We start from the raw sequence: 23272 nt of genomic DNA, 5'->3' as shown, positions 1-23272 counted from the left end.
TGGGTAGCAGGAGGTGAGCTTGAGTGTTATGCACGTGAACCTTCTCGAACCATCCCTGCCCTGACCTGATCCGTGGAAAAATTGTTTTCCACAAAACTGGTCCCTGGTGCCGAACAGGTTGGGGACCACTGCTCTAAGACATCAGGGTTATACTTTGCCATAAAACAAGAGGCTTCTTACTGTCCATCATGAGCCCGTGTCTCCCAGTGACTCCTGGGCAAGAGCGTGGCTCTGCAGTCTGGCCGTGGGCCACGCTCGGCTTGGTTTTCTAGCGATGGTGACAGGCTGGCATGGGGCCAGCTCGGCCTTTCCTCCTTGTAGCTGGAAGGTTCAGGGCACAATGTCTTCCCTCTGCCCTGCACAAATTGTCCTGCTCATGCCCGCATCCCGGCCTTGTCATTATGGTCCCAGCCGACAGATCAGCCTCCTGTCCCCTGGAACGAGTGTCTAGTGACCTACGTGACCGGGGATATGAGGGCAGCCCGAGTGTGAACAGCTGTTTATTTCATATCTAATGACCACTTTGCTTATGTGTGATTATGTGCTGGGAATATGTGAAATCATTTGACTTGGTTTTGGAGAGATAAATGTAGCTGCTTTTATATGGTTTACCAAATAGGAATACTGTATATACTTTTAATGTCATTTATCATTTTATCGTGTCTAAAGTGTTTTCTGTCTCCCTAAATAAAATATAATTGGTAGGTTGGGAGTTTGATTTTGAAAATTGTTAGATTGAAGGATCTTCGTATAGATTAAGGAGCAATCAAACGAAATTCTGTTTAGTGAAGTTTTTTCAAGGTACAGCTGATGATCTGAGTATATGTGGCAATATGACGCAACAAAACTCAAAATTCCATAGAAGAGTTTGTGCATTTTCCTACCAATTGTAACAGGATCCTCCATGAATTTTTATATGCGTGTATTTTCAAAATTATGACTTTGTAGCCATTATCATTAAAAGACTTGTAAAATTGTCCTGTATTTGAAATTAAGATTTGTTAATTTGCTCCCACGCATAACTGAGTTTAGTGTGAATAAATTGATAGCTTTGTTCATAAATGCAAAAGCCTGTGTGTTTAACTATGAAACTCTTATTCTTGTTTTTTTTTCTTGCAGTGGTGGTCAAAATATAACCATCATGGGCCGAAATTTTGATGTAATTGACAACTTAATCATTTCCCATGAGTTAAAAGGAAACATAAATGTAAGTAAGTCTTCAGCTGCTTTGTAATGGTATCTTCAATGACAATTTTGTTTTTGTAACACTAAAATATGTTGGGGGATATCATTTATTTCTGTGCCTTTAGACATTATATGCTCTTACCTGTTGCATGATCTATATATCAGTGCTATGAAAGAAATAATAAGACATTATACTTGTAGTTGAGTATTTCGAGTTGCAGCACAGAGGAAAGAGGAATGAACTTGGTATGATAAGACCTGCCATTGCCTCCATGTATGACTTATGGCAAGTCATTTTAATGAGACAGTGTTTATGAATATGTATAAAAATGCCTCGTGAGGGGCGAAGGTGTGATGTAAAGAAGGATGGCACTTCTGTGAAGGGCAGGTGCTGTTCCCAGTGCACGGAGAGAGCTGCTGCTCAGGGGGTCAGTGACCTGTGAAGGCCCCGAAGGTCTTGTCACAGGCTTCTTCTCTTGCTGTTGTCTCTGTGACCTGACTTGGTCCCTTTCTTCCGCCCTTGCCTTCTCTTGCCTTCTCTTGCCTTTCATCTCCCACACAGCAGTCTGGTGCCCGGCCTGTCCACTTCCTGCCAAAGTGGGCAGGTCTTCGAGCAGTCACAGACCTGGACCCTGCTTGGGGCCAGTGTGGGTTCAGCACTAGACACAAGAGGGCTTCCTAAGTCATCCTTACAGCCTTATCATGAACATAACCACCTACTGATGCACTTCAGAGCCAGTTCCGAGTCTCACGTTGTATCTGATTCCAGACCACAGTCTCTGTGATGTGAACACATCCCGTTGGTGGTTTGCATAGATTAACTCTTTGACCAGAGGCATTGCCCGAAGTTGTGAGTGGACTTGCTCTCCCCTCCCAGTGCTGTTGCTGGATCGAGTAGAACTTATTGTGCATCTACTGTGGGCAAAACATTTTGATGGGCCCAGGGAAAACAATAAATAAGATAGTCATATCACTTTCCTGGAAGGAAATGGCAGATCTGAAGCAGCATTGAAAATTGAGAGCATGGGATGTTTTTACATTTTATGTCCTCTGATTCCCAGCCAGCCCAAATGTCACACAAGTCCCAGGAGCACTGGGTGTTTGCACACAAAAGGGAAATTAAATATAGATGGAATTCAGAATGTCTGTGGAGTGGAGCAGGATGGGTAGGATTTGGAAAGGTGGGAACAGAAAGGCCAGTTTAGGTGCAGAGGACAAGGACAGGTCACTCCCAGGCCTGGGATGGGAATATGTCAGCTGGAACCCAGAGGACAGGTCAGGAATGAGCCAGAGGGGCAGCTGGAGAACTTGGGCTGTCAGAGAGTACCAGACTGCAGTTTTGCCCTTAGTTCTCTAGGCAATGAGCAGAATGGAAGATCCCTGAGCAGGGAGTAACAGGAGTATAGGTTGTTTTGGCAATGGTGCTCGGGATAGTTTGGAGCGGCAGCAACTGAGGAAAGGCCAGGAGACCAGTAAGTGTGCTCATGCAAAGTCCAGACATGTTTGAGATGCTCCGCTGTCCTTTGGGCTGTTGTCAATTGGGCCAATCTAGACAGCTGGGGAGAGTGCAGAGCTGGAGATGCCTGAGCTGTCTGCAGGGCTGCCACCAGGAGAGACTGGGAGCAGCATTGCAGGAGTGAGAGTGCAGAGGAAGAAGAGAAGGGCGGCCAGGATGGAATCTTGCAGAGCAGCTTCACTTTAAGGAGTGAAAGCAAATCAGGTGGCCAGTGAAGGTGGCCAAGTGGTTGCTTGGAAACTAACAAAAAAGAGCATTTCCGATAGTGGCAGCTGGTAACTAGTATGGAAATCTAGAGAGTTGAGGCTGATGAGGTTGGGGTGGCCCCATCACCGTAATCTTTCTAGAAGACATCCCTAATGAGAAGCCAGCCCCCTGGGGTTACAGCTGCTGAGAAGGTCAGTGGTTCATCACAGCACGGGAATGTGAGGCTGGTGTTTGGAAGGGTGTGAAGGAGGAGGGGGATTTAGCTTCTCCACACCTCAGCCCTTCACATCAGATTTTCCCACCTATCGCCTCCTCCTGCCTCCTTTTTTATGCCAATATTAGAGAGTAAAGAAAAAGGGGGAAACCTCCCACCTGAAAAATGTCTTCCTACAAGTTTGATTGCTCTTCTGTAAAATGTTTGTCAACCCCTCTTTGCCAGCAGCTTTCTCTGCCTGTCTCTCTCCAGGCCTGAAAACGCCAGTATTTATGTTTGTTAGTTTTTTTAATAAATTAACTTAAAATTGGGCCGCACTTTGTTTCCAGCCTTCATGCTCTTCTTTTCACAGGGAGTGCATTGTCCCCTTAACTTTTGTTCCTCCTATTTTCTGTTAGGCCTACAAAACCTTTTCCTACTTGTGGTTAGTGATTTCTGCTGAAACGCTGCAGGAGGTTCCCCAACATGACTCAGCCATCCGCCTGCAGGCCAGCTGTCAGCCCTGCTGCAGGTTCCTCTCCTCCTCTGGGGGAGCTTCCCAGGACGCAGCTTTGATGGCTAGGACACACAGGCCCCCTGGTGCAACGTCTTCCCCTTTCTCTGGCCTACTCCTTTCTGCATACCATCTTTTTCTCATTGCATAACCTCGCTGTTTTCATTGTTCTTAATACTATTAATAAAAAAAATAGCTAGCATTTGTGTGCCAGACACTATAGTAAGCACTTTTGTGTGGATAATCTCATTTAATGCAGCCCTCATTTAACTTAATGGTCCCTCATCTCATTTAATTTGGTGTAAGGTTAATTCAGCCCTGCAAGGCAGGTGGTATTGCTGTCCCATTTTACCGATGAGAAAACAGAGCACAAAGAAGTTCGGTTACCTGGGTCACTTAGTTCTTAAATCCCAGAGCTGGGATGCATTAACAACATTGTTAAATGCTCCCTCAGGTCTCTGAAGACTGTATGGCGACTTACTGCAGTTTCTCAGCCCCCAGTTTAAAGGGTTCAAAAGTACGTACGAATGTCACAGTGAAGCTGAGAGTCCAGGAGACCTACTTGGATTGTGGAAGCTTGCAGTATCTTGAGGACCCCAGATTCACAGGGTATCGAGTTGACCCCGAGGTGGACACAGAATTGGAAGTAAAAATTCTGGTATGTTCCTCTTGTTTCCTGTGTGCTGTGCCCCCTTCAAATGTAAAGGTGCACTTATGTCTGTGAATTTCCACATGCACCCTGATTTCATCTTCACTTTGTTCTTCACAGAAGGAGAATGATAACTTCAACATTTCTGAGAAAGACATTGAAATTACACTCTTCCATGGGGAAAATAAGCAATTAAATTGTAGCTTTGAAAATATTACTAGAAATCAAGATCTCACCACCATCCTCTGCAAAATTAAAGGCATCAGAACTGCAAACAGCATCGCCTCTTCTTCCAAGAAAGTTCACGTGCGTCATCTGACCTTACTCCGTGTCAGTTTTACATTACTGGGTGGCGGGGGGTTAGGGGGCACATTTCTTGGCTAAGCCAGAAGCCAGAATGGAATCTTTCGTGGATCTTTAGATCCTCACTTTAAATAGAAGATGAATAAAGCTGGTATGGTGAGCCCAAGCGCAATTCCTCTGAAGTAGCTGCCAGAATCCATCCTTGTGCCTATTTGAATGTCAGAGCAGTGAACACATCCTTGTGTATGTGGCTAATGAGTCTTGATGGCTTTTGTTCCAGCCACACGTTGAGACTGTAGCATCTGCAAACAGAATCTCTAGACCCATTGGCAAATGAGCTGTCATTCTTTTCCCAGATGCAGAGATGACATGTCTTAGCAGAATCCCAAAATGGAAGCTCTTTAGCACACTCAGAGGAGCATTCGAGTCTAGTGGAGACCAGATAATCTATGGGTGGTGGGCTGCTTCCTTCACCATGAAGTCATACTCACTGAGATTAATCTTTTCCCAGATATGTTTGAGGGTCCTATCACTGGTATATTTATGTCCTTCAATAAAGATGTGGGGCCATGGGGAAGGGAAACATATTAGAAGTCTCCCTTTATAGTGTTTTTGCCATAGGAGGGTCTACATGGGCCCTAACAGAAAAAAACAATACTTTATGGTCCATAGTAATAAATAATTGGATAAGGGACCAGAAAAAAAAACACCAGACCGGAAGGCAAAACAGAACTGTGTTCCTGTCCTGGCTGCATCGGTTGATAGTTATGTGGCCTGAAATGAGTCACTTAGCTTCACGAGCCTCCTTTTGTCTTCTGTTGTGTGGTGAAGATGGTAATAATAACGATCAAATCAGTAACAACTACTAAATTCACTGGGGCTCCCCCACGTCCAGTGAGCTGAGAAGAACAAATGCTAGGTTCTCCCTTATTCATAAAATAGTTCCTGAGTGCCTCCACTGTGGTGGGGATGCAGAGAAGGAAACAGACAAAAAACACTCTCCTTCATGGAGATGACCTGAACAGATACATGGCAGAGAAAAATTAAAACTGTGTTAAAAATTAAAAATGGTGGTAACTTATGGAGAAAAACAAAGCAGGGAGGGTGCTTTGGCGCCATCAGCCCCAAAGGGACCATCAGCTTTACGATGGTGGGAAGAAAAGTTCTCCCTAGAAAGATGGCACTTGAGTAAAGAACTCAAGGAGCAGAGGAATGAGCCAGCCATGGGCTGCCTGGGGTAGAGTGTGCTGGAGGAAGGGAACTGGAGGTTGCCAAGGTCCTGAGTCGGAAGGCTACCTGGTGCATGTGAGCAACAAGGAGGCCAGTGGGGCTGGAGTGGAGGTAGCAAAGGGGAGTATTCGGAGGGAGCTGGAGAGTTAATGGTGGGAGCCAGGAGAGCTGCCAGGGGAGCTGTCTTTGGGGCCTCGTGGGCTATTTTGAGGATGTGGCTTTGAGCTCTGGGAAGCCACTAAAGAGTTTTGAGCAGGAGTGCCATGAGCTGGCTGACTTCAATGATATAGTACATATAGTCCTCAGGACGATGCTAAGGTTTAAAAATGAGGAGAGTGAGAAACTATCTCAAGCCCCTACAGCAACTAAGGAGAGCAGGTAGCAAAGCTGAGATTTAGGACCTGGGCCCTCTTTCTGGGTCCAGATTCTGGGCTCTGACCACTTTGCTTAAATGCCTCCATAGGTGCAGCTGTGGCTCCCAGGATGGAAATGTGCCTTAGGCACATTGGAAATGTGTACTTATTTATATATAGTTGCAAAAACAAGGCTTGATATATACTTCTTCCCTTTGCAAGTTTTATAGAATTTTTATAAGCAAAAACTAAAATTGGTAAAGGCCCTCGGGGATCATCCAGGTGGAGTTGCCAAGAAAGCGAAAGATGTAGACAAGATAAGTCATTTGCCTCCTTGGTCAACAGCTAAGGGCCTTCTCACCCTCAAGTTCCACTTCTTTAAATCCCCAGGGCACAAAGGACCAAGATTTAAAACCTCTAGATCTAGTCTAGCATACCTTGAATGACACCTGGAAACCAAGGCACAGTGAATGTTCTTTATTGGACCATGGTCACATAAGCTGATCTGTTCCAGAGGCGGGACTTGAACTCAGATATCCTGCCGAGCTTGCCATCTCCTTGCCTCTTGAGGAAAACCCCTTGAGGGAGGAAAATCGTGTAAAGAGATAGGGTCCCCCATTTGACTGGGTCTAAACGGCACTCTCTATCCCGCTAGATCAAACTGGGCAACCTGGAGCTCGATGTTGAGCAGGAGTCAGTTGCTTCCCCTTGGTATTTTCTGATTGGGCTTCCCATCTTGCTCGTGATTGTCATTTTTGGTAAGTGCCTTGTTTAATTTTTCACAAAACTTATTCCCTGGGGCCTCTCTTCAGGCAGGCCGACTTCCAGCTTTCAGAGGCTGTTTGCTTCAATTAATTATTAATGGATGAAAACCCAAATCAAAACTTGGGACAGGAATGATAGGTACGTGTGGAGGGCTTTCTAAATGGTTTTTCAAAATGCTTTAGGAACAAAAGGCTGGCCTATAAGGATGGTATTTTAGTGTTTGAGAAATACAATCCACATTGCTTCCCAGATCCTTTGAATTGTAATGACAAATGTTCTGATCACATTATTCCCTCAGAATTCTTCTGGGGTTTTGGACTCCCATGACTTGGCCATCTCACCCTGCCACCCCACCCCTCCTGCCCACCCCAGCCCTGCGCTTCCTGGCAGAACTGTATTTTAGAAGTGTGACCTGTACTATCAATTCAAATGTCCCAGCCCTGGCTGGCATAGCTCAGTGGATTGAGCACAGCCTGCAAACCAAAGGGTCGCTGTTTCAATTCCCAGTCTAGGGCACACGCCTGGGTTGCAGGCCAGGTCCCCAGCACGTGAGAGGCAACCACACATTGATGTTTCTCTCTCTCCTTCTCTTCTTCTCTCTCTAAAAATGAATAAATAAAATCTTTAAAAAAAACACAAAAAATGTTCCAGGGGTCAACCAAGCATGGCGGCCCCACAATGGTTGCTCACTGACTGAGTCCGGCTAACTGATGTGTCTTATTTGACCATATAGCATTTTTTAAAACTTTGGTGTAGTTCACAATATTTTAAAACTAGGTTAAAAATCTCTTGAAAATTTGGAAAATCTATATCATTGGATCCCAATTTTCCCATAGCATCAGTTTGCTGGAGCTGAGTAGCAGCTACCACTTGAGAGAGGGCATATGTTCAGTGGGTTTTTGCCACAATCTCCACTGCTCTCTATGGCTCTACTCAGGCCACTTAACTCATCTATGTACTTGGTTCCTGTAGCCATTTAGTTTGTGACCTGTAGTTCTGAGCTGCTTTTCATTTTAAGTCTGTTTCCTCTTGTCTTTGAAGAAAGAGCTCTTCTCCACAACTAATGTAGAATTTCGTATTTTTTTACTTAACCCAAGCATTGCCTTTCTAAGGTTTTCTGTTACTAGTTGCTAACATCTCTTTCCAGGTCCTCGCTCCCTCACACGTTCGTTCATCCATCCCTGAACCCATTTATTTACCTTGTGTTTATTGAGTGTCTGTAATGCTGCTAATAATGGTGCCAGTCTCTGGAGCTGGAGAAGATGAGTTAAGGCCTGGTCCTCTGTCTTGGGTGGTCCTCAATCCAGTGAGGGCAAGATGTATGTGTGTGATTAACTGGCCTAATGGAGTGAACTCATTTTACAGAGACCTTGTTTTGCCCTGTTGATGATCGTTTCGGGTATTTTTTATGCTCTCCCCAAGTTGTCTACCCCTATTATGTATCTGAAATCCAGGATTGGGCTTGATATTTTAATCAAGTCTTGTCTGGTGCTGCCTGCGAGTAAGATCACTTCGAAATTCCATATTCTGGGCTCCACTTTGAGGATCGGCTGCTCTCTGACCCTAAATTCGCGTCCACTTTGTGGCTTACTAGGCACCTGTGACCTCACTCTTCCCCACCCTTCACTTGGTTTGTAGAGATTGTTTGTGCTCTTTAAGGTAAAGTGGGCTTAATTTAATGTGTTGCTCCTGGCTCGTTGGCATCTGTAAAGCCCTTTAAAATTCTCATCCCCTCCTTGCCGTGACTTCAGGCAGACCTGTTGTCAGCAGCTGGAGTAAGTATACTCTTCAGTCACATTGCGAGTGAAAACACCCACCACACCTGGCCTGGGCCTGCTGCCTACAAAGCATCTGCATTGTGGCTCCCCTGGAGATTTCAGCCACGAAACACTCACTGCTTCCTGGGTGTGACCCGCGAGCTCCCTTTACATGCAGTGAGCCAGGGTTGCCCTAAGAGCAGGCTGAGGAACTCAGTCTCGAGTAATGCTCCTGGGAAATGGGGTTCTGTGATTAAGTAAATTTGGGAAAGACTGCATGCCCCGCCCTTTCTTGAAGAGGTACAATGCATATTATGGTTAACTTTTGACTTTACAAAATGGTCCAGGGGAAAACCATATTTAATTTTGTTTCCTCCAGCATCATTCCCATCTACTGGTAGCAGGGTCCTTTATCATGAAATTTCTTTTAAAAGAAGAAAACTTTCTAGAATAAAATAATGATAATTGACAATTCTTGAGTTTTTTTAAAAAATAGGGTCTCAATATTTAAAATATTAAGTTATTTTTTGTGAGTTACTTCTTTTAATCTTTTCAATATCACAGTGAGGTAGGCCCTTTGACAAATTGGGCAGCCAGGCACTGAGATGCTAAGGAACTTACCTGAGGTCACACAGCTAGTAAATTGCAGAGTAGGAAATGAACCCCAGCCCTGAACCTGGCCAGTTCACTGCCTGTACGGCACAGGTAGAAGCAAGATGAAGTGGAGAAAGAAGCAATAGTCAGATGCAGTGCTTCACTGTGGACCACTCATCACATCAGCCCACTCCATCTCTGCAAGTCTGGCTTACGTAGCCAGCTGGACCTGGGGTGTCTTTCTGCGTTTGCGGCTCAACTTTATTTCTTCAGCAATGTTCAGAAACAAACAAAAAAAACCATGGAACAATATAAGTGCCTTGTGGCTATAGGGGAACTTGGCTCATTCCATTACTTTTCAGCCAACTGGGACCTTTGGTTACAAGTGAAGGTTATTTGATTTAGTTTTCAATTTTAAGATGAGTAGGGTTTTTTTGTTTTTTGGTTGCATTTTCTGTTGTGCTTCAGAGGGACCCATCACAGGGGATTTTTCTTTTTATAAATTCAACTTCTTAAATGTTATTTATTCTCTCTCTGTCTCTCTCTAAAAAATACTGTAAAAGTGGATTTTCATTTTTCTTTTTGGTTTTTAAGTTAACCTGTCAATCTGACGCTGGCTCTCTGTCTCCTCAGTGGCGGTGGGGGTGACCAGACATAAATCCAAGGAGCTAAGTCGCAAGCAGAGCCAACAGCTGGAGCTCCTGGAGAGCGAGCTCCGGAAAGAGATCCGTGATGGTAGGCTCCAAAATTTTATTTATGGAAAAACAAGTCTTTTTCGCAGTCATTTTTTTTTTTTAACTCTTAAGTGGAGATGGCCCCAGTAATGAGAAGTGTTTGTATAACAGAAGGCAACCGAACAGCAGGGTCTGGGCCTGACTTTGTCTGTTATTTCAGCTCTTCTCTGCAGCCAACCAAGTAATTATCTATTGTTTCTTCTCTAATAAAAACCAAGGTCATACTTTGCGTTAGACAAAACAGCAGAAGATTTTATCCATTTTTTTGTTGAGTTAAAATATTGCTCTTGGGATTCTGTTTTGCAGGCTTTGCCGAGCTGCAGATGGATAAATTGGATGTGGTTGATAGTTTTGGAACTGTTCCCTTCCTTGACTACAAACATTTTGCTCTCAGAACTTTCTTCCCTGAGGTAAAAGAGCATTGATCATGCTCCTGAGGTTGAGTCTTGAATAATAATGAAGGTGCTTGTTGCTATTGTTGAAACGGGTGTTTGCTTCCAAGGCAGCTGTAGATGATGTGCTTGGTGTAAAACACAGCTTACCTTGGAGCAGAGCAGGCAGAAGGACAATCATTAATTGGATCGATGGGGTATAAAGCAGTGGTGGGTCACTGGCAGTTACTCTTTGTCCAGTAACAAAAACCTCAGAGGGACAGAAGTTCAGAGTGATGATTTTTGCTTTATTTTGCTACCAGTTTAGAACTGAATTTGTAGCTGAGACGCCAGCTAGCTTATTTAAAAATCAATAATTTGTGGGCTGGCCAATTTGTTGTGTTTATCTGCATGACTTCCCTTGCAGCCACTAGATTATTCACTATTACTTCTCAGTTGGAAATGAAAAGTACTATTGGCCGAGAGGTAGGAAAGTAGACACATATAGTAGAATTTGAGTTGATAACAGCCATTTTTAGCAATGTAGAGTTTTTATGATCCTCTCCAGTAGTTATTACTTAGCTAGTCCGTTAGTATCCTCCTCATTTAGTGAAATAGCTGCATGAGATGATGGATTGTTATAGGACTCCAAGGAGTAATCTGCTTCACCCTTTCGGGTTTCAGTCTCACTTCTGTTCTTCACACCTCCATCTTCTCGCCCAGTCGCTCAGCCTTCTTCACTGACTCTCCCACGCCTTTGGCAAGGTACTCTCATTCTCCTGTCATCACTGATGCATCCCAACGCCCCAGCTCCAGCAAACTGCCTTTTCTGTCTAGAACTGGTGACCACTGGAAAGGCCCAACCTCTGGAACACAGAACCACCCATTATGGTGATTAAATTGAGACTTCCGAGCAAAGCCAGGAAGCTCTCCAGGCCAAAAGATAGCTTAGCTTATATCACCTTATCAGAAGCTTTTCAGCTACATTTGGCCAGAAACCTAGAGTTCAGAAACCCAGACACATGCAGCAAGCAATTTCTACTTTCTCTGTAATTCTGGAAGTGGACACCATGATATGTGATGTTGTGTCTGGAGGTTGGGATGCTGCCATATAACACCCACCATATTTCTTGTCCAATCCTTACTGTTGTAAATCAAGAAGACTAAATAAGACTTCAGCTTTTTGCACTTGGAAAGTATTTTTTTTAAAAAAACTTGTCCTCCAAGAGTACCAGGCACCAAGACATGCCATTTGCCACTTCATCCATTTCTTCAGAACATCATGCAGGGAAGGGAGTTCAGTTCCCTGAATCAGGATGATGGCGCAGAGCCTCAGCAAAGGGTGTACCACGGGCCCTATTTCCCAGCTGTCTGAGATCTCCATTAAGAATTTAATAGCAATAAAATAACAGAGATTTCCACCATCAACATGAGTACTGTGTGGCTTTTACAGTTAGTGATTGCTCTTGAGCGCTGAAAAGAGTAATCTGTGACCTGAAAAAGAAATTTTCCTCTTCTAAATTCAGTCATCAAGAGCAAGATAGAGTGATGAATGCAAAGGAACCCTTGTTGCAAGTGTTAAAAAAATTCCAGGAACAATTCTGCATTATCTTAGGGTAGCAGTTTTCAACCAGTGTGCTGGGAGAATTTTTAAAATGTGCAATACCTGACTCTTTAGTCTGGGACACTGACCTCTTTTCCCTTAGACTGGCAAATAAAGAAATGACAACAGCCAACACAACAATAGCTGTCAGGTGTGAATGAATCAAAATTATATCTGTTTTTTGTCAGATCAGCAAAAAAAATAATGTATTTTTTGGCATGCCACAGAATTTTCGTAATTAGTTTATGTATGCCATGCGACGAGAAAGGTTGAAAACTGCTGTCTTGGGAGAAGAAAGTGAAGGCTGCAAGACACCCAACTGATTTAACTCCAGGTTATGTATGACTTAGAAAGGCAACTGGGAAAGGCATAACAACAGAAGACAGGAATTGTCATTAAAAGGGAAAACCCAGAAAACGCAAGCATAAATTTATCAGAATCGTATCAAGAAGACCTAAGTTGAAACTGAACTTACATAGTTAAGAAAAGCTACAGTGAACAGGGGAATATTTGAGTATTCTGTTAGGACCATGCTCTGAAATGCATGCCAGGATGCAGAGGAGTCCTTCTGTTCATCAGGCCCTTTACTGAGAGCTCAGGAGCCCCCACTCTAGCCTGGAGGCAGAGGAAAATTTGTGTAGTCAACACCTACCAGATAACAAAATCCAAAGGAAGTTGTAGGTTCACAGGCCAAGGTACTACTAGTTCCTGGTTCTCACCTTGCTGCTAGGTTTGGCTTTTGAGGCCCTGCTTTTCATTATACTGACCACTTTGTTTTGTTGAAAGTAAGACAAGAAATGAGGGTAAGCAGAGCACCTAACCTCCTAGAAGAAGGAAGGAGGAGTCTTAGAGAAGCCAAAGTGGCATTTTCCTATTTAAGGTCAAGAATCAATCTGTTTGAACTGCTCACCTACTTTAAGTTGGTTCAGCAGAAGAACAGTAGAAGTAGAAAATGCAAATCTAGAGTTTGATTTTTCTGCCTATTACTAAGGGAAAGTATGACCAAAATAGTTGAGATCTTTTTGCTTGGGCTGACAAATAAAGCAAAAATTCTCTGCAGAAGAAATTTACTTTAGTAAGATAAATAGCCTAAAGTTCAATTATTACCAAAAAAAAAAAGAAAAAACCTAAATTTTTTTTAGTTTCTTTTTCATTCGGTTGACTCATTTAAAGTGTAACTCAGCATGCTTTTAAAATTTAATCTTTTAACTCCATTAAGATTTAGGATACATTAAAAAAAAAAGAAAATTCAAATTTAAAAGCTTATATCCAGGAGCTATATAACACAGCACATTAACATATTTTAGAAACAAGCAGGACAAGAGTGTTTGGGCTAGTTTGTCAAAAGTGAGTGATAAAAACAATAATAGCTGACATTGAGAATTCACTATACATTCATTTATTTAATTTTCACATCACACCCACGAGGTGGGAATCATCACTCCTACTTTGCAGATGAGGAAAGGCAGGCACAGAGGGTTCAATAACCTGCGGACAGTGATGTGGAACCAGTGTGTGATGAAACCAGGCCTGGAAGCCAGTTAGTTGGGCTCCAGATTCTAGCTTTTAACCAACCCACTCCTCTCCCTCTTGGATAACATTGTATATGGGGACAGTAGATACGAGGCTAGGACTTGTAAAAACTTACCAACACAATTCCTCATTTATGCTTAGGAGTTAACGGGCTTGAGGAGTGGTTTGCATATTTGCATAATCTTCTCTAACTACCATGTCTTTGAGTCAGTTCTTTCAAAGTGTGAGATGCCTTCATCTACCAAAAATGGGACCAATGCCAGGATAAATTATTCTTCTTAGAGGCTTTCAGAATGCATTGGTGTTTCTGGAAAGCTGAATAATTATTTCTTATGTATTAGAGAACATGCCCATGGGCTCTTCAGATTAGCAAGTAGTGTCTCTCCTTTATTAAAAACAGACTTAGGTATTGTAACAAAAAACACTATTCATTTCCTTTGGATGTTATGAATAATAAAAGTGTCTCCTTCCTCTCAGTCAGGTGGCTTCACACACATCTTCACCGAAGATATGCATGTAAGTCTATAAGTTTTCATTTTTAGCCCATGACTGCCTGACTTTCATAGTGTTATCATCATCATCATCATCATCATCATCTCCATTATTACTTTGAATTTTTATTGTGGGTTTTTTGGGATCATGAATTCAATATTAAATAATTCATTGCCTTGGAAAACCCATTGTGGATCTACTTTCTAACTTTAAGTTATTATATTATATTATATTATATTATATATTATTTATATTATATTTATATTATATTATATACCTTTTTTCTTACAGAACAGAGATGCCAGTGACAAGAATGAGAGTCTCACAGCTTTGGATGCCCTCATTTGTAACAAAAGTTTCCTTGTTACAGTCATCCACACCCTGGAAAAGCAGAAGAACTTTTCAGTGAAGGACAGGTATTAGTCAATTTATTTATATTTTGAAAGTCATAAAGTAGAGAAAATAAAACCTAAACTCCTTATTATTTTATTTCCAAACCACAACTTGGATTTGGCATCTTGAGAACAGGCTGCTTGGTTGGGTGGTCATGCAGCTGTGATACCTGCATTTCACACACCACCCAGCACCAATCCCTATTTTAAAGATGCACACGGACAACTTCCCTCCCCTCAAAAAAACCCCTGAAAAACCCCAACACCAAGAAAAAACATAAGTCCTAAATCAAAAAAGCAGAAGTACTATTTTTTATTTTTAAAAGCACCTTGAAAATTCAGGAAAGACATTCACTTCTTGTTACCACCCTAGTTTAAAGTTCAAGTGCTGAAAACAAATAAAATACCCTGAGGTTGACATTGGCGCGTGGTTTTTATGGATGGAGAATGAAGGTGGTTGAAACCTAGACATTAACAAAAAAAAGCACCCCTGGACTGCCCCCCATTGCCCCTGAAGCTTCCCTGTGTCAAGCCAAGTCACCGCTGATGGCTAACCTCATTAGCAAAGGCTCTGTTTTTTCCTTTCGTGTGTGTGCTTTTTGTCATCTGCCTTTTTTTCACTTTTATTGGGATATAATTGACTTACAGCACTGTATGAGTTTAGTGTGTACAGCATGGTGATGTGACGTAAACATATTGCAAAATGCTTACCACAATAAGTTTAGTTAACACCAGAATCTCATATAACTGCAAAGAAATGCTTTTTTCCCTTATGGTGAGAACTTTGAGGATTAATCTCTTAGCAGTCTTCCACTGCACCCCATGGCAGTGCCAGCTGTAGTCATCGTGTTGTGTCACATCCCCAGTACTCGCTTACCTTATCGTTGGAAGTCGGTACCTTTTGACCCCCCTCATTCCATTCTCCTTCCCACCATCCTTCCTCTGCCTCTAGTCACCACAGATAATCTGATCTCCTTTCCTAAAAGCAAGATCATAGGTATTTATTTCACTTAGCATAAGGTACTCAGGGTCTACTCATGTAGTTGCAGATGGCAAGATTTCATTCTCATTTATGGCTGAACGGTATTTAATCTTGCATGTATATAAATATATGTGACATGTGTTCTTCATCCCTCTACGATGGGCTCTTAGGGGCTGTTTCCATGTCCTGGTTATTGTGACCAAGGCTCTATTTTTAAACAGGTGTCTGTTTGCCTCCTTCTTAACCATCGCACTGCAAACCAAGCTGGTCTATCTGACCAGCATCCTGGAGGTGCTGACCAGGGACTTGATGGAGCAGTCCAGTAACATGCAGCCTAAACTCATGCTAAGACGCACTGAGTCCGTGGTTGAAAAACTCCTTACAAACTGGATGTCTGTCTGCCTTTCCGGTTTTCTGCGGGTAAGTGTCACACCAACCACCTACCCACCCCCCTCCTGGCCCTGACAGGTCAGAGGTAAGACAATAGGCAGTTATTTTTAGCAGAGGCTGATGTCTTGAGTCCTGAGCACTCCATGGTGTCATCCTTCACTTGCTCTTAGTCTTGCTCCTTACTGGGGGTGCACCAAGGGAAAATAAACCTTGATTTTGCTGTAACTGGCCTATGCAAGTGCAATTCATTCAGAATTTCCTCAAAATTTTTTGTGGTAAAAACAGTGAACATGAGATCTACCCTCTTAACAGATTTTTAAGTGTTGTTATCTATAAGCATGATGTTATACAATAGATGTCTAGAACTTCTTTATCTTCCATAAGTGAAATATTGTACCCCTAGACTTTGGAGCCCACCTCACTTCATTGATTAACAACCAGAGCCCAGATGGCCCATTTAAGAAAATGTACGGAGTGGAGGGAATATTTCAAACACTGAAAAGAACACACTACTCTCAGGGCCCTTGAAGCATCCGGGAAACACCCATTTCCCTACCGATGTGCTGTAAGCTAATTACACTCAATTCTAACCAGTCATTCCATATTAAAGCAAGTCCCCAGAGAGCTGTCCGCCCCTTGAGTTCATTTTGTTGGAGTTACTGTAAGATCTTGGCTATAATCTACTTGAATCTTAAAATCTTTTCAAATATAACCTTTCTGCAGAGTCCAGTGATTTAGAGAGTGGGTGCTGGAACCCACTGCTTGGTCTGAAATTAGGACTCTCCCACTTACTAGAGGTCCTGAGCTGTCCGAGCCTTGGTTTTTATAACCTGTAGAACGGGAAGAAGAATATTTTAGACCTATTCTGAGGCACAGATGAGAAAATGCAAGCAATTGCTTAGCACTGAGTAAGCCCTCCATAAATGTCAGCCATTATTATAATGAAATATTAACAGGAAAAGAAGAGTAAGAGTGTTCTGTTGAACTCAATCTTCCTTCGGCCCTCTGAGGCCCCTGGTGCAGAAGGTTCTTATCCTTCTTTAATTTCACCAGCCATCCAGATTCCAGCAAAACTGCATAATTGTGTATTTGTAGCTCGTTTTGAAATCTAATTAAACTTTGAATAAGATATACTGCTATGCCACAGGTTTTAACAGTGCTACTTAAGTTCAGATCCAAAAGCAGCACTTTAAATAGACTGTGCTTAGTTTAATGTTTAATGCAATCTTACAAGTAGATGCACAACATTTTTTTTTTGCCAACCCCTTCCTCTCCCAAGGCAGTACCCATTTATTAAGATTAATGAAATCTGCCTTCTTTTCTGTTTACTTGGTATAAATCATCATACGCTTTCGGGAGGTGTTGAGTGGTTTTTTCTAGAGTGAGTATTTTTTGCTTTCCACCAACCTAGCTTCACCAGGACTGCTTCTAAATAGGACTCATCTAAGCAAGACCCTTACCCAGTTCTCTGGGGCTTAGTCTTGAGAGGCAAGTGGCTTCCCCACCACAATGCCACTGGCCAGAAGCTCTGGGAGCGGGGCCCCATTATTCATGTTTTCTGAGCTCCTCCAGATAATCCCACGTGCCCTACATTTGAGAGCACTGGGCTAGCAGAATAAGCAGTAGGCTAGGAGTCTTGGTTAGAAGCTGCTCTCTCTAAATTCATCTCAGCCCCAGCTAGCTGTGTGTCTCTGAGTATGGCAGTTTCTATCTGGGCTTCTATCCACCAAATAAGGGGCATGGTCCTTGGTTTAAATTCCTTTCCAGATTTTTCTTCTGGGAATCTTGTGATTCTTACTCTGAGCCCTCAAGGTTTGGCCGGTGCCGTGCTCTTGCGACTCTTTGACATTAAACGGGTGAGGCATTCCAGAAATCTGGTCTCCAGACCCAAAAGGCCACCACCTTGAGCAGAGGATTGTGGGTGAAGATTTCACAGAGCTGATTGAAGAGTATCTTGAGCACTTGGTGATGAACGGGTGGTGTGCTTGGTGGGAGGAAGTGGCATTGAGCCAGTGGGCGATACTTTCGATTTTAGTGGAATAATTCCCTCTGCTGTGAAGGGCCTGAGGGGCCCGAGGGTGTGTGGGACTCTGATGGCTCAGTCCTCCTGCCCTACCCCAGGAACGTTTGACTGGGTGCCGCTGGTTTTGAACCTCCAGGTAACTACCCCTGTGAACCTTCCAGGATCTGGGGGTAAAGCAACAATGATATCAATGACCGCCACTTATTGAATGTGCCAGACATCATGCTAAGAGCTTTGCTTAACTTTTCTCATTTAAATCCCATGAGGTAAGTGCCTGTATGACCAGTTGGCATGCTGGGGGAATTAGGGCACACAGAATAGATATGACTTTGCCCAGATACTGCAGCTAGCATGTCATAGCGCCGGGGATCAAGAGCTCTTAGCCATCCCACTTACTGCCTTCCCAGTGAGGCAGATTCCTTCTTACAGGCTTAAGAGAGGGTTTAAGGATGGAACGAGATCACAGGTGTTGAAAGCCTCTGACTCAGCCAGGCCCAGAGTCAGGTCTCACAGCAAAAGGACAGTGAAGGGGCCGAGCTTAGTTGCCGTCACGGGAGGGGAAGGGCAGAGGCGCGGTCAGCAAGTAGGTTTCTGCCCCAGGCCAGCTCCCTGGGCCACTGTGCGTGCCCTGGTCTGAAGATGCCTAAGTCCTCAGTAAGTATCACTAACCTAGACATTGTGTTCAGTGGTGATAAAGAAACGTCATGGCCCCATGGTTTCCTAAGCCAGCCACACATCTGGGGCGCCTGGGAAGGCATTAAAATCATAGATGCTCAGGCCTCAGCTCTAGATATTCTGGGCCTGGATGCACATCTGAAGTACGTCCTGTGTACCTGAATTTTCAAGGAGAGCCCACAGGGATTCTGGTAACGGGTATGCAGGGTTATAACCACCTGTATACACTGCTGTTTGCTGATCTCAGCCCAAATGATCTTTGAAGGATTCCTGACTCCAGCTCCCCTCCACTCAGTCCAGGAAAGCCCACTGGCCCCCTGACTCCATCCTCTATGGGCATATCCAGCTCCTCACAAAGGCACTCCCACCATTTTTGATGTGTGCTGGAGGAAAAAGAGAAGCAGAAGTTCTAGGTTTGTGGTCAGGACATTACCCAGAAGGGCAGAGGGAAAGAGAAGAGAGCACCCAAGTAGTGAACCACTAAATAAAGGAAGTTTCTAAAAAGACTTTAAATGTTGGGTGCTAGTGCCAATCCTTGCTCCACCAGGGAAATTTTTGAACATTCCACTTCTGTCCTGCATTACCGAGGAGACTCAAGGTTGTATCAGCAGGGGAGAGAGAAGTGATAGAGGGAGCCCACTGGAGTATAGGGGGGCAGAAGGGGGCAAGAGGAAGCTCTAGGCCTGGGGAGGGCTCATGTTCTTGGAGTAAGTATAGAGGAAGGGATAGGGCGTCAGTGGGCGGGGACCCACGAGACTTAAAAGGAGTCTCAGTTTACGTGTTCAGGGGAAAGCAGGTGTGAGGTCCAGGGATCCTCCTTTCAGAGCCAGATGTACTGGCTATAAAGCTTGACTTTGTAAACTGGTGCCTCATGCCCTAGTCACGTGGCTGGCTTTTCATCATCGCCAAGGCAGTTTGACTTCCTGGTTCTGGCCCGGCTCTCCCTCCCCCCTGTAAGCTGTTTAATGTCTGTTGCTCATAGAGGGTTTATCATTTAGCAAAGGCTGCAGCAGAAGCAGAACACAAAAGCTACCCCTTGGGCTGCCCAGACTCCATTTGAGCACAAAGGGACTGCAAATTTGAGGCATTTCAGTAACAACAGAGGTGGCAGCCCCTGGTCTAGGAGAAAGAGCACGTAGCACAAGTGTGGAGAAAGAAACCATCAGGGTGGTGGTGAGATGTTTGGCAAAAGCCTTAGAGTGATGGGATTGGCTCCATCCAGGGGAAGGAGGGCATGCACATTGTGGCCCCACCCCAGCAAAGGTGCCGGGTGGGACAGTGCACACTGTGCCTGGTAACGGCATGAAACTGGCCAGCCGGGCAGGCGAGATGGCCCAGTTGAGTCACTGAAGGCTGCTTCCTGCGTGAAAGGCTGTAAACGCCAAAACCAGCCTCCTTGGCAAGTCTCTAAAACAGCATTATGTTTATGCTTGTTACCAAGGCTAATTGTGCATTTTTTAAAACGCCATTTATTTTTGGTTTTTCTAAAGAAAAAAGTAACTAAATAGGAATAAAGGTTAAACCTCTGCACCTACTCAGCATTCTACTGTGTGCACCTCCCGTGGCTGTCGACTCTGTGTGTGTGAGTTTGGGTGTGTATGCGCACACACGCTCCTCCGATTTGCTCACAATCTGAAGCGGAGCAAATATGTATTTCCTTGGGAGTATCCTGTTGTTTGAAAAACGCTGCCTCCTGTCTCCTGTCCTACTGCTGTAAACTGCAACTGTAATTCTTTGGAAAGTGCAGTGGGTTCCGCAGAAAGCTAACCGTAGTTTTGTGTCTTTTCCAAGGAGACTGTTGGAGAGCCGTTCTATTTGTTGGTGACAACTTTGAACCAGAAGATAAACAAGGGTCCTGTAGATGTAATCACGTGCAAAGCCCTGTACACCCTTAACGAAGACTGGCTGCTGTGGCAGGTCCCGGACTTCAGTACCGTGGTATGTGTGTGCCAGAGCTTTCCATCGTCGGACTCAGAAATAAGCCTGGCTGCGAGTTAGAGGATGGGGTGGGGGCTGGGGCATCACTTAAAGCAAACTGATGTCATTCCTACTTGTGGGAGGTCTCACACGGCTCGTCAGTTACAAACAGTAGTTGATAAAATATTAACACGTGTTCACATAATAGGTTTTAATTACTTGGATTGGGGGAGAAAGTATTGTAATGATGCCTATGGTGCTCATCAATTTCCAAAGGTTTTAATATCAGGATTGCTTATAGCTTTCAGCATCGCCAAAGGAAATGCAAAGTACTCCCTATTCAGTACTTATAATTGCAATCAGAATTTCTCTAACGGCTCTGCTCTGGAAGACAATGTGTGAAGATATATTTCAACCAAATTGAGACCGTCTTATTTTAGAAAGATAACACAAGACAAATTCTACTGTGTTCCCCATGCAACATGATGCCCTTTCTCCCTTTTCATGGATTGCTTACAAATATTTGGTGTCATGCACTTAATGTTCTGTGATCTCATAGTTATTTTTAGAAGAAAGCTGTAAATCACTGCAGGAAGATGCCTGCCTGGCTGCTGTGGGTGGGGCTTGCCCATTTGAGAACTTCGTTTCACCCTTCCCCACCCCACCCACCCGCTTCCCTCCCTACAGTGAGAGGAACCAATTTCTTGCACATACAGGAATTTTAGAGAGCCAGGCATGGCACGTTCTGAAATGACTTAGGGATATTCTGTACTGTTTTGTTAATAGAGACTTGGGAAAGAGACTGCTGTGTTTTGGTTTGATCTTTAGCTTTATGGAGACTCTGGGTTTCTTCACAATCTCATTAGTGGAGAAGGAGGAAAAAATTACAGTGAGGTTTTGGGATTGCTCAGTGAGGGAACTGTCTCCTGTGGCTCTGCCCTGCATGGCGCGTGCCGCAGTGTCATTCTGGAAGAATTCATTCCCTAATTGGACAAGGCACCACGTTGCTGTAGACTATGTTATGGTTATGTTCTCTGGTGGGAGAATAGTCCACAGATCAGCTGTTTCGAGTTCTCCGTCACTGGAAGATACAGCTCACCCTCTACTGCAGAGAGCACCGTGCGCAGCAGCCAGCCAGGAGGCGGGAAGCCAAGCAGAAAGTCAACAGCTCTGTTTTCTCTCTGCACCAGCTGCACGGGAGAGGCACTGGGTGCAGTGGTTCTCAGACTTCAGTATGCATCGGAATCATCTAGGGAGCTTAGTAAGCACCAATTGCTGGGCAACACCCCAGAGTTTCTAAGTCAGTGGATCTGGGGGCTTGAATTTCTAAAAAGCTCTTTGCAGGACCACCTGTGGAGAACTATTAGAATAGCAGTTAACAGCCAGGACTTCCGAGCCAGGCAGTTTTGCATTCTGCCTCTGCCATTGGCTGGCTGTGTGACATAGGGCAAGTTTCAAAGCCTCTCTGTGCCTCAGTCTCCTCATCTGTATAATGGAGATGATGATCACTGTGCCTGCCTGTCTCATGGGTGGTTGTGAGGATTAAAAAAGTCTATATTCTGTAAAGCACTGAGAACATTGCCCTGTACATGAGTGTGATTTAAAGCTTTATTAAATTTAATTCGCAACTCTTTGGGTGCTGGTGAGAAATGCAGATCCAGATAGATGAACGCCTGGGTCCTTCCATGGGTATGATCAAATCAGAGTCTGTAGGGATGGAGAACCCCTCTAGTATCTTAGAGATCAAAAGATGAACTTTGCATCTGGGCCTGTTGTCTCTGCTTTCACTGATCCCGAGTTTGTCTTCAAACCCAGGGCCTTGGTCCTACACTAGAAAATGTTTATGCTTTTACTTTGAGAGATTTTAGGAGCCCCACGGATCCCCAAAGGCAAATACTTGCCAGTGAATATATAGGTCGGGAATCCAGCAGTAATTTACTTTCATGGAAACACAACCCTCAACAGGAAGGAGAGGAGAGAAGAGGGAGAAGTGAAAGGCCTGAAGCAGCATTGGAGGTCTGCATCCGCTTTGATGCTCTACATCTGAACACTTTTCCCCTCTTTCATTTTGAAACATTATTTTACAGGCAATTAAGACCATGTGTTTCTGATTTGTTCACATTAAACTCACCATCAAAGTGTTTCCTGATGTTGAAGAAATTCATGTCGACTCTTGGGTTCTTTTTTCCCTTATGGCCCCTGGGAGAAAGACTAATGGAAAATTATGATTTTAGATATCCACATAAATCTTCCTTTTCAAATATGGATTTGCCATCAGCTGTCTAGAGTTGAAAGTGGAAAAGGGACGGGCCACTTCTTTCTAGGGGTCGTGTCTTTGTGAATTTTAATGCTTTTATTGGATCTGTCCCAGCCTCTCTTTCATGGTGGGTGACTACACTAGAAGCTCGGAGAAGGCGCGTGATCCAGGCTACACTTGTGTGACAAAATGTTAGCAGACGGTCAAGATAAAACAGTTAAAGTTTTTCATTTCCTTTCAGGCAAGTTCTGCCAGCCTTAACCATCACATCTCCTCTCCCTCCTCCCACTCTTTCTCACTTGAATTCCCCCTCCCTGTAATGCACACCCAGTGGTTTGTAGTTTTGATTTTCTAAATTTGCCTGAGGTGGTTTAAGTCATTGAAAACCAAGGTATGGTGAGCAAACTGGAGTGCGAGAGTGTGTGTAAATTCTCGTCAAGGAAGAAAAGCCAAAGAAAAAGTAAGAGCAGCGCCCCGGCAGCGTGCCCTGCAGCAGGGTGCCCAGCCAGAGACACTGTTTTAGAAAGAGGCCCCCACACTCCTGTTTGGCTTAACGCACAGAAACACAGCACCTCATATCACAACCTAAAAAGCAGGCTTCACACCTCTCAGATTAGGATGTGTTCTCCCTGAGGTG

At 44.0% G+C, this 23272-nt stretch overlaps 1 protein-coding gene across 1 annotated transcript in view; it reads left to right on the top strand.

The window, feature by feature from the left end:
* The window catches only part of PLXNC1 (plexin C1), a 150765-nt gene that overhangs the window by 93220 nt on the left and 34273 nt on the right, over positions 1-23272 (top strand). The window contains exons 12-21 of the mRNA XM_028532099.2: positions 1120-1207; positions 4070-4273; positions 4385-4570; positions 6806-6908; positions 9900-10001; positions 10307-10410; positions 13985-14023; positions 14291-14415; positions 15595-15793; positions 20253-20399. Of these exons, the coding sequence (XP_028387900.1) occupies positions 1120-1207; positions 4070-4273; positions 4385-4570; positions 6806-6908; positions 9900-10001; positions 10307-10410; positions 13985-14023; positions 14291-14415; positions 15595-15793; positions 20253-20399 (1297 nt within the window). The remainder of the gene's footprint in view (positions 1-1119; positions 1208-4069; positions 4274-4384; positions 4571-6805; positions 6909-9899; positions 10002-10306; positions 10411-13984; positions 14024-14290; positions 14416-15594; positions 15794-20252; positions 20400-23272) is intronic.

This window comes from Phyllostomus discolor, chromosome 2 (assembly GCF_004126475.2).
Source record: "Phyllostomus discolor isolate MPI-MPIP mPhyDis1 chromosome 2, mPhyDis1.pri.v3, whole genome shotgun sequence".
NCBI lineage: Eukaryota > Metazoa > Chordata > Mammalia > Chiroptera > Phyllostomidae > Phyllostomus > Phyllostomus discolor.
This window is presented reverse-complemented; position numbering and strand designations above follow the sequence as displayed.